Genomic DNA, 15,873 nt, shown 5'->3' with positions numbered 1-15,873 from the left:
AGAGTGTGAGAGAGGTAGAGGGAGACAGGAGGAAGCAAAGGTGTGAGGAATAGGATAACCATTCCGCAAGTTTCTTGCGGGTCTCCACTTGTCCAGATCTAAGTTTGCGTGTTTGATTATCGATCATTACTGGATGTGGCAGAGGCAAGAGGTGTAAAATGGGATTGCTTTTCATGTCAATATTTTGGAGCAAAGTCACAGTCTCTGCTGAAGAACGACAGCTATAAATCCATCACAGATTGCTTTGAAAACTCAGGGCGAACAGTTGTGTTATAGGACTGCCTCGGGAGTGTTTCTTTTATTTGTTTGTTATTTGTTTGGGAGGACAGTGGGGATACAGACAAGAAAAGGGGGAAAGGGGGTTATACAGCATAGTTGCGTTTGTCGAGGACAGTCATGTAATACAAAATGTATAAGACAGAAAGAGGGGTCCTTCGCAAATGTGTTTTTGAGTCCTTTATTGTTCAATTTATGTATGAGCAGTGTTCCCTCTAAGCTGAGTTAGTGTGAGCTAGCTCACAGTTTTTTAGCCTCTGACTCACACATTTTTATCTCAGCTCAGAAAAGACGGCTCCAGAGCAAACTAATTTATGCAGAAGCCAACTCGCTCGCTCACAGCTTTAATGCCAGCTGCTCACAAAGTAGAATTTTTGCTCACAAGACTCCACAGCTCAGAGGGAACATTGTGTATGAGTGACCTGTTTGTAGAGACAGACATATGGAGCAGAGGTCCATCAGTAGCTATTAGCCGCAAGGTATAGATGGAACACTCTGTCTGGGGCAGTGATGCTCTGTATTCTTGGTGCTTGGGGGTCAACAGTGGGTGGGCTTTTGGTGTCCTGGCCCCACTGCTGGACCTCCTGATGGCACCTAGTATTTGGCCACTGTGTGACACAGAGTATTGGTCTGGATTGGCCCTTTGGCCTGATCCAACGTGGCTTCTCCTATGTTTTTATGCCTTTATTGATCTAGGGGCAGCTTTTAACTCTGTCCCAAGAAAGCTGCTATGGACTAAGGTGAGAACCACTTCCATTGACTGCAGACTGTTGTGGTTAGTTGAAAGACTATGTGAGCCCTCTCATGCATATGTTCATTATAGCCATCTTGGTCATTTGTCTAGATCTTTCCCTCCGCAGAGGGGGGTCCGTCATGGATGTGTTTTGGCTCCTTTATGGTCCAATTTATATATGAGTGACCTGTTTGTGAAGCTGAAATCACTCAATCATCACTCTCCTTCCTTAGCTAATGTTGAAATTCCTGTACTGTTACATGCTGATGATGATCTTCTCCTTTCCCATACTCCTGTTGGCCTCCGGGGTTTGTTGAAATCCTTCTCTCAGTATCGTATCGGGGGGATTGGAAATTAATGACAGTCTAAGGGTATGACTTTTACTAAGCAACCGCAACCTCCAACCTATAACTGGGAAATTAATAGCAGAAGTTAGAACAAGTTAAACAATTTCGGTATCTGGGAATACTCTTTCGATATAACTTTTCATGGAAACAACATATCGAGGAGGCCCAACAGCTAGCTGTTCAAACAATGCAATAATTTGCTATTTTTTTCTAAAGGAGGTCAATATATACCTATGCCACTTTCACTATATAACTCTAAGGCGGAAGCTCAGTTTATATGGCAGTGATGGCGAACCTTTTAGAGACCGAGTGCCCAAACTGCGACCCAAAACCCACTTAATTATTGCAAAATGCCAACACGGCAATTTAACCTGAATACTGAGGTTTTACTTTAGAAAAAACAACTCATACATTAACTTAAGATGATCCAAACAAAGTAAGGAAAGCAATCCCAAATGCTTTCATTTACTTAACATTATTTGGCAGAGAATTCGGCACTTTAATGATGGTTTGGGCCTGTCTGGGGCGATGGCACAGAGAGGGCTCTGAGTGCCACCTCTGGCACCCGTGCCATAGGTTCGCCACCACTGTTATATGGTGTCCCAATCTGGATTTCTGGTCGCCGTGCTCAGCTCAATACCTTTTCTGCTAGATTCTTTTGAAGAATCATGGGAACTCCACGTCGTTTCGGAGGAACCATATTCAGAGCTGAACTGGATGTGCAGTCCCTAGAGGCAAGGGCATCTGCTTTTAGATTTTGGCTCAAGCTAACTTTTGTCTCCTCGGGAATGGGGGGGGGGGCTTTTTCTTTTCTTTTCTTTTTTACTGAGGATGGATGCCTTTAAAACAAACTGGCAGAAATTGGTCATCTCCTGCCTGGATTGGCTGGGGATTTCTCCTAACGATATTGATTTGCCTCAGTCTGACCTCTATTAGAAACTTGAGTTTTGAGATGCCTTTATGCTTTAGATGAGCTCAGTTCCAGAATCCGGGCCTGCGGAGTCTGTTCTCTTCTCTACTTGGGACTGGCATATCCAAAATCTAGGCCAGAGTAGCTTGACTACCTGATGGTTCCTAAATTCCCATGAGCCGCTAAATTTGCTCGTTTTCATTCAATACCAACAGCAGAATTTTTGTTAAATCACTCGATTAACAAAATAGTCGAAGAGTGATTCAGCAAGAACACAACTGTATTTTTCCACTCGAACACAACTCCAACATGGATCAACATCTGATAGCCAGAACAGCCTTTACATTGCAGCTGTCCTGCTTTTAAACATTCCCGGCTAATGTAGCCACACCCACTGTACAAATACCAACCAATGAGGTTGTTCGTATAAGGACCAATCACAGACGTTCCCACTCAGGGAGCTTGCTGTGAAGTGATTGGCTTGTTACTTCCTGGGCTAGCGATACGATTGGATGTATTTGGATCCTAGCCCAGGACGAAGCTTTACATTACACTTCAATTAGATGTTTCACAACATGTCATGCATTCAAGGCAGCTTTGAATACACTACAATTTTCCGGCCATTTTGGAAGGATTCCATTAGCTGATAGATTTTGCAGCTGCAACATAGGGAGTCTTGCATCCTGGCTCCATTGTTTATTGGATTGTATGAAACTCCATAGGGTATAGAACCACGTTTGTTTCTCCCTTTTTAAAGGATCTGGTTTGTCTCCAAGCCCGTTGTAAGTTACAGGTCCTTTTGGCTGGAAGTGACCATAACACTACTTTGGCAGTTTTTATTTATTTATCTATTTATTTATTTTCACATTTGTATCCCGCCCTCCCCAATGGGCTCAGGGTGGCTCACAAGGGCAAGGTAATCAGCCGTGCCATAAATAAACATCTAAAACATAATAAAAACAACTAAAACTTAAAAACAACAACGGTGCTCAGTCACTGATATCGTAATCCAAGATGGAATCAACACAATTCCAGGTGGCACTCCCATGAATGGCGACAGCTTATCAGATCTTCTTTACATATTCCAGGATCTTCATCAGGGCCTCGTCCGTGCATCCTTTAAGATACCATGACGGTGATGGTATAGTGGGGCGGCGGCTCCTACTCAAAGTCCTGGCGGAAGAGCTCCGTCTTGCAGGCCCTGCGGAACTGCATAAGGTCCCGCAGGGCCCGGATCTCCCCCGGGAGCTCGTTCCACCAGGTAGGAGCCACCACCGAAAAAGCCCTGGCCCTGGTCGCAGCTAATTTGATGTCCTTGGGGCCTGGGATGACCAGCAAGTTTTGGGTCCCCGACCGTAGTGCCCTTGGGGGAACATGTGGGGAAAGGCGGTCCCTCAGGTAGGCTGGACCCTGGCCATATAGGGCTTTATAGGTAAGAACCAGCACTTTGAAGAGGATCCGGTACACTATCGGCAGCCAGTGCAGCGCTTTCAGCACAGGCTGAATATGGTCCCTCCTAGTTGCCATTTTTACCCTCTATGTAACCAAATCTAATAGATAGATCTGGACAACCTGGTGCTCTAGTTGTCATAGTTACATTTGCTGTTATCATTATCATTGTTCTTTTGACGTTGCTTTGTTGCTGAACGATTGATGCTCAAGACTGTAGTCATAAGAGCAGAGAATAAAAGGAAACAATCCAATAGTTCTTTCTTTCGTTGGGATTTGATTGTATTCAACATTTTTTAAGTTTAAGTTTCAAATGTCATGATTTAATGCCAGGAGTGTTTCTGAATGCTTTAATTTTACTTTAGAAAATCCTGATACTAGGACAATGGAAAACCCTAACACATTTTGTGAGTACTAGATTTAACAAGATGTTGCAAAGGATATAGATTGCAATGGATGTAAATGGGGGAGGGGAAGAGAGATGGTTCCTTTGCAACATATCGATATTGTCCAGTTCCTCTTCTTTGGGGGAGAGCCTCTTCTTTCATGCCAGCACATCTTAATATTTGCCTGCACATCTGCTATAGGATCATCTTCTTAAATGCATTGGGTTAGATCCAACCAGGAATGGTCCACTGTGATCGCGAAAAAAGGCCATGACACAGAGTACAGGATATTAATGGACAAAGGGCACATGGTGGGGTTGTAGTATGACGAGGAACTGGACAAAATTGAGTGAAAAGACCGGCCATATGTCAGACTAGGATCTGGAAGACTCCAGGTTCAAATCCTCCCTCTGCCGTGGAAGCTTGCGAAGTGACCTTGGGCCAGTCACGCACTCTCGGCCTAGCCTACCCCACAAGGTCGTTGTGAGGATAACACGGAGAAGAGAATCATAGGAGCCCATTGGGTCCCCACTGGGGAGAAAGGTGGGGTATTAAAGAGTTAAATTAGTAAATAAAACCCAATGAAGCTAATCCAGGGCCTGACCCAAACTGGATAGCATGGGGCGGGGGCAGGAGGCCGACATTATATACCTCTTCGATGATGAACGTCGGTGTTGCCACATGGTTTAGAAAATCACTGATTTAACCAGCTGAAAAATTATCGGCAAGTGCATGAGAAGAGAGCATTGTGGTTACTGAACGTGCCCTTCGAAGGATGTCATAGAGGACATTCACTGTCTTTTTTTGTTTGTTTGTTTCTCCTCTCCCCCACCCCTCCCCCCAAAGAGGTTGGCGCATTTTTTGAAGAAGGGATGTGGCTCCGGTATAACTTTTCGTCTGCAGGGAATAACCTGAAGGACTTAGTCAGCAGGACTCTCTTGAGCTCGACGGAACCGGAGAACGCTGCGTCCGACCTGACCCTGGACAGAGAAGAGCTGAGCTTTAGTTTCAGCACCAGCAAACCCCCCAGCGTCCTCCTCTACATCAGTTCTTACACCAAGGACTACATGGCAGTGCTCTTGAACGCCTCTGGTGAGTGCTTTGTTCCTTGTGTCCAAATGTGTCCTAGACGTTGGTCGCCTCCGTGTCCTTTCCAAACCTAAAGCCCCAAGGGAAACGAGAAGGTGTTACTCAGCTGGGTCACATACTGAGGGCTTGGTGACCTCAGGTATTGTGAAAATGAGTTATTATTTTTGAGGAACTTAATTCATGACGTCCATCGGTTGGGTGAGACAGAAGGTTGCAGCCGCTTTGTTGTGGAGACGTGAGGCCTAGTTTACGCATGCAGTAGGATGAGGTCAGAGCCAGCATCAGCATACGGTGAGGCCAGGGCCGGCCCGAGGTTTTTTTGCACCCTAGGCGTGGCTACCTTCTGGCGCCCCCCCGCGTGCCCGATTATGGGGTTGCCAACCTCCAGGCAGAGCCTGGAGAGAAGGAAATCCTACTTCTCTCCCCCTTTAGGCGAGCGAGGAGGAGGCGGCGAGGTTTCTGGGCACCCAAACCAAAACACCCCACATTTGGATTTACAAAAGCTGACCCCGGGCAGAGGGGGAAGGCAAGGCGGCTTTGCGCTCCCCGTTTGCATCCCCCCCCATGCCACATGGCTGGGAGCAGCAATAGCACGCGGGCTTTTGGCGGGGGGAGGCACAGTTCAGCACCCCATCCAGGGCCCGGCGCTCTAGGTGAATGCCTAGTTCGCCTAGTGGGTGAGCCGGCCCTGGGTGAGGCCCAGGGCTTCTTGTGGCGTTCACTGCCACCAACCCCCCCATCCATACACCTCTCCTGCTGCCCACTCTTCCCCCACCTGCTTGTGTTCCAAGACCTGTGGTCCCAGCTGATTGTGTTGCCCAGCTAGGGTTGCCAGACCCCCCCAATGAAGGCGGGGGTCCCCCACACCAGGCCCCACCAGTGATCATTGGAAATACAGCGAATGCAGTTGCACGAGCAAATGAACAGAATAATCTGTAGCGCTGTACAAATTACGCTTGGGACAACTGTCTTCTGATACAGTTCTCCTTACAACCAAAATTAATACACATAACCAGTAGTTCTGCCACCATGCAATTATGAGAACTGCACCAGTCGAATAGTGACCTCATAGTCCTTGAAAGTGCAAGTCTCTCTTCAGATTGATGCGGTCACCAGCTCATGGTGCCGAGAAGAGTTTCCAGAAGAAAGCACGCAATAGACGGCATAAGCTCAAGACTAGCTGCAGTACGAACCAAAGGAGCGGCGATGGCACGCCTAGGTTGCTTTGCCGTTTCTTAGGGCTTCATCGGGCCGCTTTTCTTTAGTGATGGAGCCCAACCCAGCTCTGGCAAGATTCAAAATGGCACGAAGTCTGCAAGTATGTTCCAGATAGCTAGAAATCAGCCTGATTCTAGCTGGAGTTCTCTCAGCATTACAACTGATCTCCGGGCTAAAGAGACCAGCTCCCAACCCTGCCCAAACGGCCTTCCACAGGGAGCCATGGCTGGTTGTAGTTTTGCGTCAAGCGTACTCTCAGTGGCAAACCTAGATTTGTCCATGCATAATTTGTGAAATGGTCCCCCGTGGAGCTCAATTCATGACAGCATAATACCAGTGCCAAAAGAGTAGGAGACTTAAAAGGGTGGAAGGGGGTTAGAACCAGTACTGAGAAAAAGAGACAGGCATAACTAAATGGAGCTCTTTTTCCCTGCAGGAAATTTACAGATTCGATACAATCTGGGAGGCGCCAAAGAACCATATAACATCAACGTCGATCCAAGGAATGTAGCAAATGGGCAACCGCACAGCATTAACATCACACGGAAAGGGAAGGAGATCATTGTTCAGGTAAAGGCATTGTGATTATTGTTACAGGGCAATTATAGTGATAAAATTAATACTAGAAAAGGGGCTCAGTAATACTGGGCTGCGGTGGCTCAGTGATTAAGATGCTGAACTGCAGACCGGAAGGTCGGTGGTTCAGTAGTTCGAGACCCGAGTGTGCCGCATGACGGAGTGAGCTCCCGTCTCTGACCCCAGCTCCTGCCAACCTAGCAAGTTCGAAAGCAAGAAATTGCAAGTAGATAAATAGGTACTGCTTCGGTGGGAAGGTAACGGCGTTCCGTGTGCCTCGGCGTCGAGTCATGCTGGCCACATGACCACGGAAGTGTCTTCGGACAGCGCTGGCTCTTCGGCTTGGAAACGGGGATGAGCACTGCCCCCTAGAGTCGGATTCGCCTGGCTTTTGAGCAAGGGAAACCTTTACCTTAATACTGGAGCAACTAGATTTGAGTCCAGTTGCACTCTTGGAGACCAACAAGATTGTTTGGGTATAAGCATTAAATAGTTCAGGCTCCTTTTTTAGGTCAGGGAGCTTTGACAAAGGGGATTTGACTCTCGAAAGCTTATACACTGGAAAACTTGTTAGTCTTTAAGGTTTTACTAGACCCAGATCTAGCTGTTCTACTGCAGACCAACACAACTACCCACTAATACTGGAGAACTGGAAATTCACAAACAGAACACAGGCAAGGGTGGAGAAATCTAAGCCATATATCCATCAAGAAAAGAACTTCAAAGAGGGACCCCAATGTGAAATTGTTGAACTGGGATTCATTAAAGAGTTTTCACATTGTCTCGCCCACGATGCTTGAACCAACGAGATTTTTATCTCCTTGTGAGTGTTAACAACCTTAGCAAAACCATGGCACTCCCCCGCTCATTAAAGGTCTTGGCTAGTTTAGCATAACTGATGAATGGCCCTTGTGTTTTTCTTCATCAGATTTGAATGTGACATAATATTTCACCCTTACTTCCTGCCTTTCCGTGACACCTGGATCTGTTAAAATGACAATACAGTGATAATCCACCCATTGCATCTGAAAAAGTGGGAGCTGGTTACAAAAGCTTCTGCTGGAATAAAGATCTGGTAGATTTTAGGATGGCTCCTTTAAATCTTTGGAAATCTGCCTTTATATAAAGGAACTGGGATATATATTAACCTTTTCTACATCGTTATTAGAATTGTTGTTGTTAACAGCATTTTTACCCCAAATTTCTGCCCCCATAGGACCACTAAGGCAGTTAACAAACTAAAGCAAACAAATTAAAATCTCATCTTAAAAGCTATTAAAACCAACACACAAATATATTATTAGAACAAGTTAAAACCACAGCTTAAAATAAATGTAAAAGTTAACAGCAGTTAAAATTCTGGTGGCATCATTTTGGTTTTTTTCCCCTTATTATTAGTTTTGGTTCTATTAAGATGCAATATCCTTTGCAAACAACACATCCCCATGGTACATTTTTGTTGTTATGAATGCCGTTATAGTTATTAGCATGAGCAGTGCCAAGAGGACTACAAAACGTCCTCTTCTTGTGGTTTACACCTCAGTAGCCACTAGATGGCAGTGCAACATAACTTTTAGGAAGAATACCATCTAGTTTCACTCTCTAGGAACCTAAATATCTCCTACATTAGATTTTTACAAGCTTTGTCTTTTCAGTGAACGAAATAAACTCTGAAAGTAGTTAACCACCTGTAGATTAGGAATAGGAACCCATCCCCTCTGCCAAATGAATTATTCTGGAATCCCAGGTTTCCAAATGCGGTAGAGTGTGAAGAAAATATTTCTGGTAAGGCCACTGTTGCCTTCTACTGAGGTTTTCAACAAACACATGAGGACACATGATTTATGGCTTGAACATGGATGGTGTGATAACGGGTTAATTATTAGTTCTAGGGTACCTGCAAAATCTCATGTCATAGTTACTTACATACCTCTGGTTGCCAGTTCTTGGAGGTTTGGGGGTAGAACCTTCAGAGGGCAGGATTTGGGGGGGGGGGGTTATACTGTCATACAGTCCACCTTCCAGAGCAGCCATTTTTCTGCAGGGGAACTGATATCTGCAGTCTGGAGATCAGTTGTAATTCCAGAAGATCCCCAGGCCCCACCTGGCGATTGGCAACCGCACATATATCACGAGTGGAATGAAATAGCAATATGTAGCCAGCCGACTGATGGAGCCTGCTTCAATTTGCTGCTATAAAATCCACGTAGCCTCTTAGGGCGCACCATGCGGTACTCTAATGAGTTTGGAGTTACAGCTTTCCTGATTTTTGTTGTTGTTCAGTCGCACAGTCGAGTCCGACTCTTCGCGACCCCATGGACCAGATCACGCCAGGCCCTCCTGTCTTCCGCCGTCCTCTGAAGTTTGTTCAATTTCATGTTCGTTGCATCGATGACACTGTCTAACCATCTCATCCTTTGCCCTCCCCGTCTTCTTTGACCTTCAGTCTTTCCCAGCATCAGGGTCTTCTCCAGGGAGTGCTCCCTTCTCATTGGGTGGCCAAAGTATTTGAGCTTCAGTTTCATTATCTGGCCTTCCAGGGAACAGTCAGGGTTGATTTCTTTTGACTGATTGATCTTCTTGCAGTCCAAGGGACTCTCAAGAGTCTTCTCCAGCACCATAGTTCAAAAGAATCTATTCTTCGGCGCTCGGCCTTCCTTATAGTCCAACTCTCGCAGCCATACATGACTACTGGGAATACCATTGCTTTGACCATGCGGACTTTTATTGGCAGGGTGATATCTCTGCTTTTTATCATGCTGTTTAGGTTCGCCATCGCTTTCCTCCCAAGGAGCAGGCGTCTTTTAATTTCATGGCTGCTGTCACAGTCTGCCGTGATCTGGGATCCCAGGAACGTGAAGTCTGTCACTACTTCCACGACTTCCCCTTCTATTTGCCAAGGAGTGATGAGGCCGGATGCCATGATCTTAGTTTTTTTGATGTTGAGCTTCAAGCCCACTTTTGCGCTCTCCTCTTTTATCCTAAGCAAGAGGCTCTTTAGGTCCTCTTCACTTTCTGCCATTAGAGTGGTATCGTCTGCATATCTGAGGTTGTTGATCTGTTCCCCAGCAATCTTAATTCCAGCTGAAACAATCCCCTCAAGGTATTGCTTGCCTATAGGAGTTCAGAACAGGATGAAACGCCATTAAATGTCAATCCGTTTCCCTCTTTTGGTTCTCAAACTGATGTTCTCAGGTTAGGCGTGGTACTAATAAGCTTGCTTGACTAGGAGTCATTCTATCACCATAGTGTTCATGTGAGACTGCATTTTGCCCATAATTCTCACAGTCCTGTTCCACCATAACCCAGAATAGCTCTTAAGCAGTCCAGTCCTTTGAAGATCTACGTTGGCCTTCTAAGGCCATTGACTTCCATGAATGTGAAAGGGCATAAACTAGGTTCTGGATGATGTCATTGCAGCGTGCGCATGTAGCACGCGTGCCAGGATATCCCGGATGGGAAGCCTTCCCCCCCCCCCCGGTCAACAAAAGTTAGGGACCTGGCAACCCTAGACATAACACTGCATAGGAGTACATTGCAAATCACAAGGCCTTTATTTCCTTAAGGACGCAAGAACAGCCGTGCTGGATTAGACCCATGGTTCCTCTTGTCCAGCATCCAACAAAGCGGGCCCAGAGGCCAAGGCCTTCCCCTGATGCTGCCTCCTAGCCTCGGGTCTCAGAGAGTGTTCTGCCTAAAGAAACAAAAAGGAAACAATCCAGCCCTTCTTTGTGTGAACTTGAGAGGCTGGCAACTCTAAGCCCCCTTGGGCAGGAGTTTATAGAGAACTTTGCAGGGAATCCGGGTTACAGCTCTTAGCTATCGTACAAGTCTCTCTCTCTCTCTGGATAAGTCATAATGTACTTTGTCTTATGGTTTCCTAGTAGATAAATAGGCAGCGCTTCAGTGGGAAAGTAACAGTGTTCCATGCGCCTCAGCGTTCAGTCATACCAGCCACACGACCACGGAAACGTCTTCAGACTTCAGACAGCGCTGACTCTTTGGCTTGGGAACGGAGATGAGCACCGCCCCCTAGAGTCGGATTCGACTGGCTTTCGAGCAAGGGGAACATTCACCTTTACCTTTTTATCAGGAGATATAGAGAGAAAATTCCTCTGTGCACCTGCTTGAATTGCCTGTTTGGGCTGGGTTAGCGATCATGCCTGGATTATAAAGTTCTAGTTTATGTAGCGGTACCATAATTTTCAGGACATAACAGGAAAGGGTAATACGGTTTCCTGAACGGACTCCTAGTCTGCCTCCATGAGGATGTTTGCCTTCACTTTTGCATCTAAACTGGAGCGCTGTAAAATCTTTTTTCCCCACCGGCATAAGGCTGCCGTCCACCAGGTGGGGCTGGAGGCCTCCCAGGATTCCAGCTGACCTCCAGACTACATCGATTGCTTATTTACTATTTGGCTGATTTCCCACAAGCGCTGCTCCGCGCTCACGCCTCCCTTTTGCCCAGATGGCACGTGTCAATTTCACACACGCTGCTGCGTAGCTGCATTTTGTAATTTCCCCCGCGTCTACTCAATCCTCAAAAAACAGGACTGAGTAACTCCTGATAAAAACTTGCAGGGCTCTTTTTGTAGCAGGAACTCCTTTGCATATTCGGCAACACACCCCTAATGTAGCCAATCCTCCAAGAGCTTACAGTAGCCTCTGTAAGGAGAGTTCTGTAAGCTCTTGGAGGATTGGGCTACATTAGGGGTATGTCGCCTAAGATCAGGGGTCATTTCGTAGAAAAAGAGATGCAGGAGCTCATTAGCATAACTCATTAGCATAACCTATTTGCATATGCCACACCCCCTGACATCACCGGAAGTGTGTCAGAAGGCAACACCCACCGCTCAGGCTCCACTGGACTGTTTTGGATTGCTAGCTATTGGGGGGGGGGGACATGCAGATGTGTCCTCGCAGAGGAGGGAGAGCTTGTGCCTGAATAAAACTTGGTCTTAAAGGTGCCACTGGACTGTTTTGGGCCGGGGGGAGCTCTGCAACTTACCTGGCTGCTTCTTGCTCCTCGTGGCCCAGGGCTGCTGGGAGCAGGGGGTGGGGCTTGTTGCATGTGCCCGCCCCCTGGGCTCTTTACTGCTGGAGCCCTGTTCCTGTGCTCTCCTGCAGGAAATGACCCCTGCCTAAGATGCAAAGGAGTTCCCACTACAAAAAGAGCCCTGAAGCATTCGTCCCACATCTCCTAGAGAAAATGGCTGCTTTGGGAAGAGAGCTGTGTGGCCTCGTGCTCTATCGAGGGCCCTCCCCTCTCTAAACCCCACCCTCCCAGGCTCCACCCTCAAAACCCCAGTTATTTCCAAACCTAGAGTTGGACACCCTACATCCGCATGACATAACCCTTTTAATCACTGTCCAGGTTTCCCCCGGCTTTCCTCTGATCTCTACCAAGCCTGCTTCGCAATGGTGTTTTTTGAAGGAACACAGTGCAAGCGTGCTTGCATGCCATCTGAATGGAAGGTGGCATTTTCAAAGGTCCCTCCGCCACCCCCACAGCATCGGAGGGCTTTCCAGGCTATCTGGACAAGAGCTGCCTGCTTCCCCCCCCCCCTTTTTAAGCACTCAAAGGGTGATTCTGCACTGGCTTTTCCCTGGTTGTTTTAGAAGAAGAGAAGAGATTGGATTTATACTCCGCCCTTCACTACCCGAAGGTGTCTCAGAGCAGCTTACAAACTCCTTTCCCCTCCCCTCCCCACAACAGACACCCTGTGAGGTAGGTGGGGCTGAGAGAGCTCTGACAGAAAGTGCTCTGTTTCCAAGAACAGCTCTTATCAGAACTACGGCTTCCCCAAGGTCATCCAGCAGGTGCGAGTGGCGGAGTGGGGAATCAAACACGGCTCTCCGAGATTAGAGTCCACACACTTAACCACTACACCAAACTGCCAAACCCACGTTGGAACAGAAATTCCCCTCTGCATTGCATGCCGCTCTCACTTTCTTTGAGCATCGGATTTTATGGTACCCTCCACACTGCATGCCACTTTCTTTTCTTCTTTTTTTAAATAGCATTTTTATTGAGTTTTATATATTTTTACATCCTGTATTACTTGTTAGTTGTATACAGTATCTTTCAACAACATCTAATAAACAAGAGAAATGTTATCCATACGCACAGTACTTGTTAATAAAACATAAAGTCTCTATATTTCTGAGGTAGTGCATATAATTGGAGTTGACAAGCAGTAAGATATTCAAAAAACCCAACCCGTTTTTCCAAAAAATTATTAACACCTTTCGGATTGTCAAAAGCTATTAATTTCATAGCGATTTTATCTGAAACGATCATTGTGACAGATTTGGTACCTTAAACAATTTCCAATTTAAAGCAATTAAGTTTTTTGCAGCCATTAGCATAGTAGAAATTAACGCTTCGTTCAGTTTAGACAGCTTCAGACCTGGCCAAAAATGTAACAAAAGAGATGCAGGTGTATTTGGAATCTCATAATTAGTTATTTTCTTTATTTCAGCAATGACCGTAGTCTATCCTCTGTATAGATTGACGGCTGCTCAGGAGTGATTTTGCAGTCAGTATGGCGTTGCCCCCAGGAGAATTTGAATGTGGTTTTGAGCTGCACCTTTGGTGAAACAACGGAGGGAAAAGCCAATGCAGAATCGCCCAAAGAGTCCTTTGGTGGAGTATTGAGGGAAATGACGGCTGTAACAGGCCAATGCGGAGATATAAGGGGAAAGGTGCAGGCAGGTTTGGTTCCGGTTACCTGGAAAGGAATGGGGATGGGCAGCCGCTAGGAAATGTGTGCAGGGCAGGAGTTTATCCACTCGTGTGGATGCTCTGTCACCTTTCTGAATGCCTCTGCCTTTGGTTTCCTTCAGTGTCAGGTGCAGCAAGCGATGCCGAGAATCCTAGTGGTGTGGGTGTAGCCTCAGAGGTGGCACTTTAAGCTTCCAGAGCTAGCATGGACCTCCGCCTTCTTTGTTCGTTCCATAGAGTTCAGTCCGAGCAGGGCTCTATTGGTAGCAGGAGTTCCTTTGCACATTAGGCCACACACCCCTAGTGTAGCCAATCCTCCAAGAGCTTACAGAGCTCTTCTTACTGGGGCTACTGTAAGCTCTTGGAGGATTGGCTACACTAGGGGGTGTGGCCTAATATGCAAAGGAGCTCCTGCTACCAGTAGAGCCCTAGTGCTACATATTCAGGGAAAGGGAGAAGGAACTGTGGGAGTCTTTCCACTTGGTCAGGACCGAAGTGTTCCAAAAGGCATGTCTGTGATGTCTGTTCCCTTTTCTCTAGATCTCCATTCTCCACATCTGCTCCCCTAAAGACTAGACTTCAGAGTGGCGCCGCTGTATCCTGCTCTCAAACTGAGGCTGTTTAGTTCTTCCTTGATTACCGTGTTCAAGTGTCACACTCAAGGAACACCTTGAAAAAACTGACACTTGCGGGGGAAATCATAACGCAACGGATTCCATGCACTCTGAAACCTGGGCGCAATCAAAGCAAATTTTGAATCTTTCTGTTTTTGAAGGTCAAAAGCTCAAGCTGGGAGACCGCAATACAAACCTTTCTTTCCCCCCTTTGCTCAAACTCTAAATCCAAAGGATGGACCGCGAAATAAGGCCTTTTTAATCGATAACAAAATTTGGCCATTCACCATTTAAGCTTCTGCACATGCCAACCTAGCAGTTTGAAAGCAAGAAATTGCAAGTAGATAAATAGGTACCACTTCGGTGGGAAGGTAACAGCGTTCCGTATGCCTTGGTGATTAGTCATGCCGGCCACATGACCACGGAAATGTCTTCGGACAGCGCTGGCTCTTCGGCTTTGAAACGGAGATGAGCACCGCAACCCTAGAGTTGGATTCGACTGGCTTTCGAGCAAGGGAACCTTTACCTTTTTATATGCTTCATTCACACTCAGTTCCACTGGAGTAGGATGGTGGAGGGGAGTTGAAACTGAAATGGCCTTGGTTTACGGATTCATTGTTTCAGGATGCTTGAGCCTAGTGATAGACTACAGCTTTCCAGAAGTGATAGGAACGGATGTGAACTGGGGGGGGGGTTTGAGGCTGATAATGTCCGCTTGTTTCGAAGCAGGCCCGTAGCTAGGATTTTGTGGTTTGGGGGGCAAAAATTTTTCTGGTGCGGCTGAAGTTCTCAGCGCAGAAAGAAAAGCAATTTAGCCAATAGAAAGCTGTTACCGGGATAAGTCTCTAAACTGCAAGCTGTCAACGACTTGAGATGAGAGTTTTCAGCTGTTGCAAGTTAATCACTTCTGCCAGCCTAAGCAACAATTCCGATAACAAGCTGGCAGGTGGGGGTGATGACTTCTCTAGTCAAGAAAGCTTACACTTAGGCAGAAAAACTCTCTTAAAAGAGACCAGTTTCTTGACACAGAGTTAGCAGGGATCCTAGAGGTCACCTACTCCAACCCCCCTGCTCAGTGCGGGAATTAGTTAACCGTAGCGCGCCACTCTGCTTAAAGGAGCACACACATTAAAACTCTCTTAAAAGAGACCAGTTTCTTGACACAGAGTTAGCAGGGATCCTAGAGGTCACCTACTCCAACCCCCCTGCTCAGTGCGGGAATTAGTCAACTGTAGCGCGCCACTCTGCTTAAAGGAGCACACACATTTAAAAAAATGTTTTGAAATGATTGAAAAAAGCATTTACAGGAGAAATTCTTGTGGGGCTCTGCCTTTTCAAAAGGGGGCCAAGCCCCCCAAAGCCCTCTGTAGCTATGGGCCTCTAAGTCTCTCCTTAAAACCGTCGCTGGACTTGGTTCTCAAGGAAGCTGGCTGGTGGTCATTAACAGTCAAAGATAAAACCAGAGCATCTGGAAGCCGAGAGACCTGGTGGTGGTGTACTGTCCTCCTGGAAGGTCTCGTTGGGTAATATTGTGCGGGCATGCTCGTCTGA

At 46.6% G+C, this 15,873-nt stretch overlaps 1 protein-coding gene across 1 annotated transcript in view; it reads left to right on the top strand.

The window, feature by feature from the left end:
• CNTNAP2 (contactin associated protein-like 2) overlaps positions 1-15,873 on the top strand; it is a 928,799-nt gene that overhangs the window by 802,699 nt on the left and 110,227 nt on the right. Inside the window, exons 16-17 of the mRNA XM_015422149.1 lie at positions 4,948-5,193; positions 6,845-6,978. Of these exons, the coding sequence (XP_015277635.1) occupies positions 4,948-5,193; positions 6,845-6,978 (380 nt within the window). The remainder of the gene's footprint in view (positions 1-4,947; positions 5,194-6,844; positions 6,979-15,873) is intronic.

Source organism: Gekko japonicus, unplaced genomic scaffold (genome assembly GCF_001447785.1).
Source record: "Gekko japonicus isolate JY-2015 unplaced genomic scaffold, Gekko_japonicus_V1.1 scaffold330, whole genome shotgun sequence".
Classification (NCBI taxonomy): domain Eukaryota; kingdom Metazoa; phylum Chordata; class Lepidosauria; order Squamata; family Gekkonidae; genus Gekko; species Gekko japonicus.
This window is presented reverse-complemented; position numbering and strand designations above follow the sequence as displayed.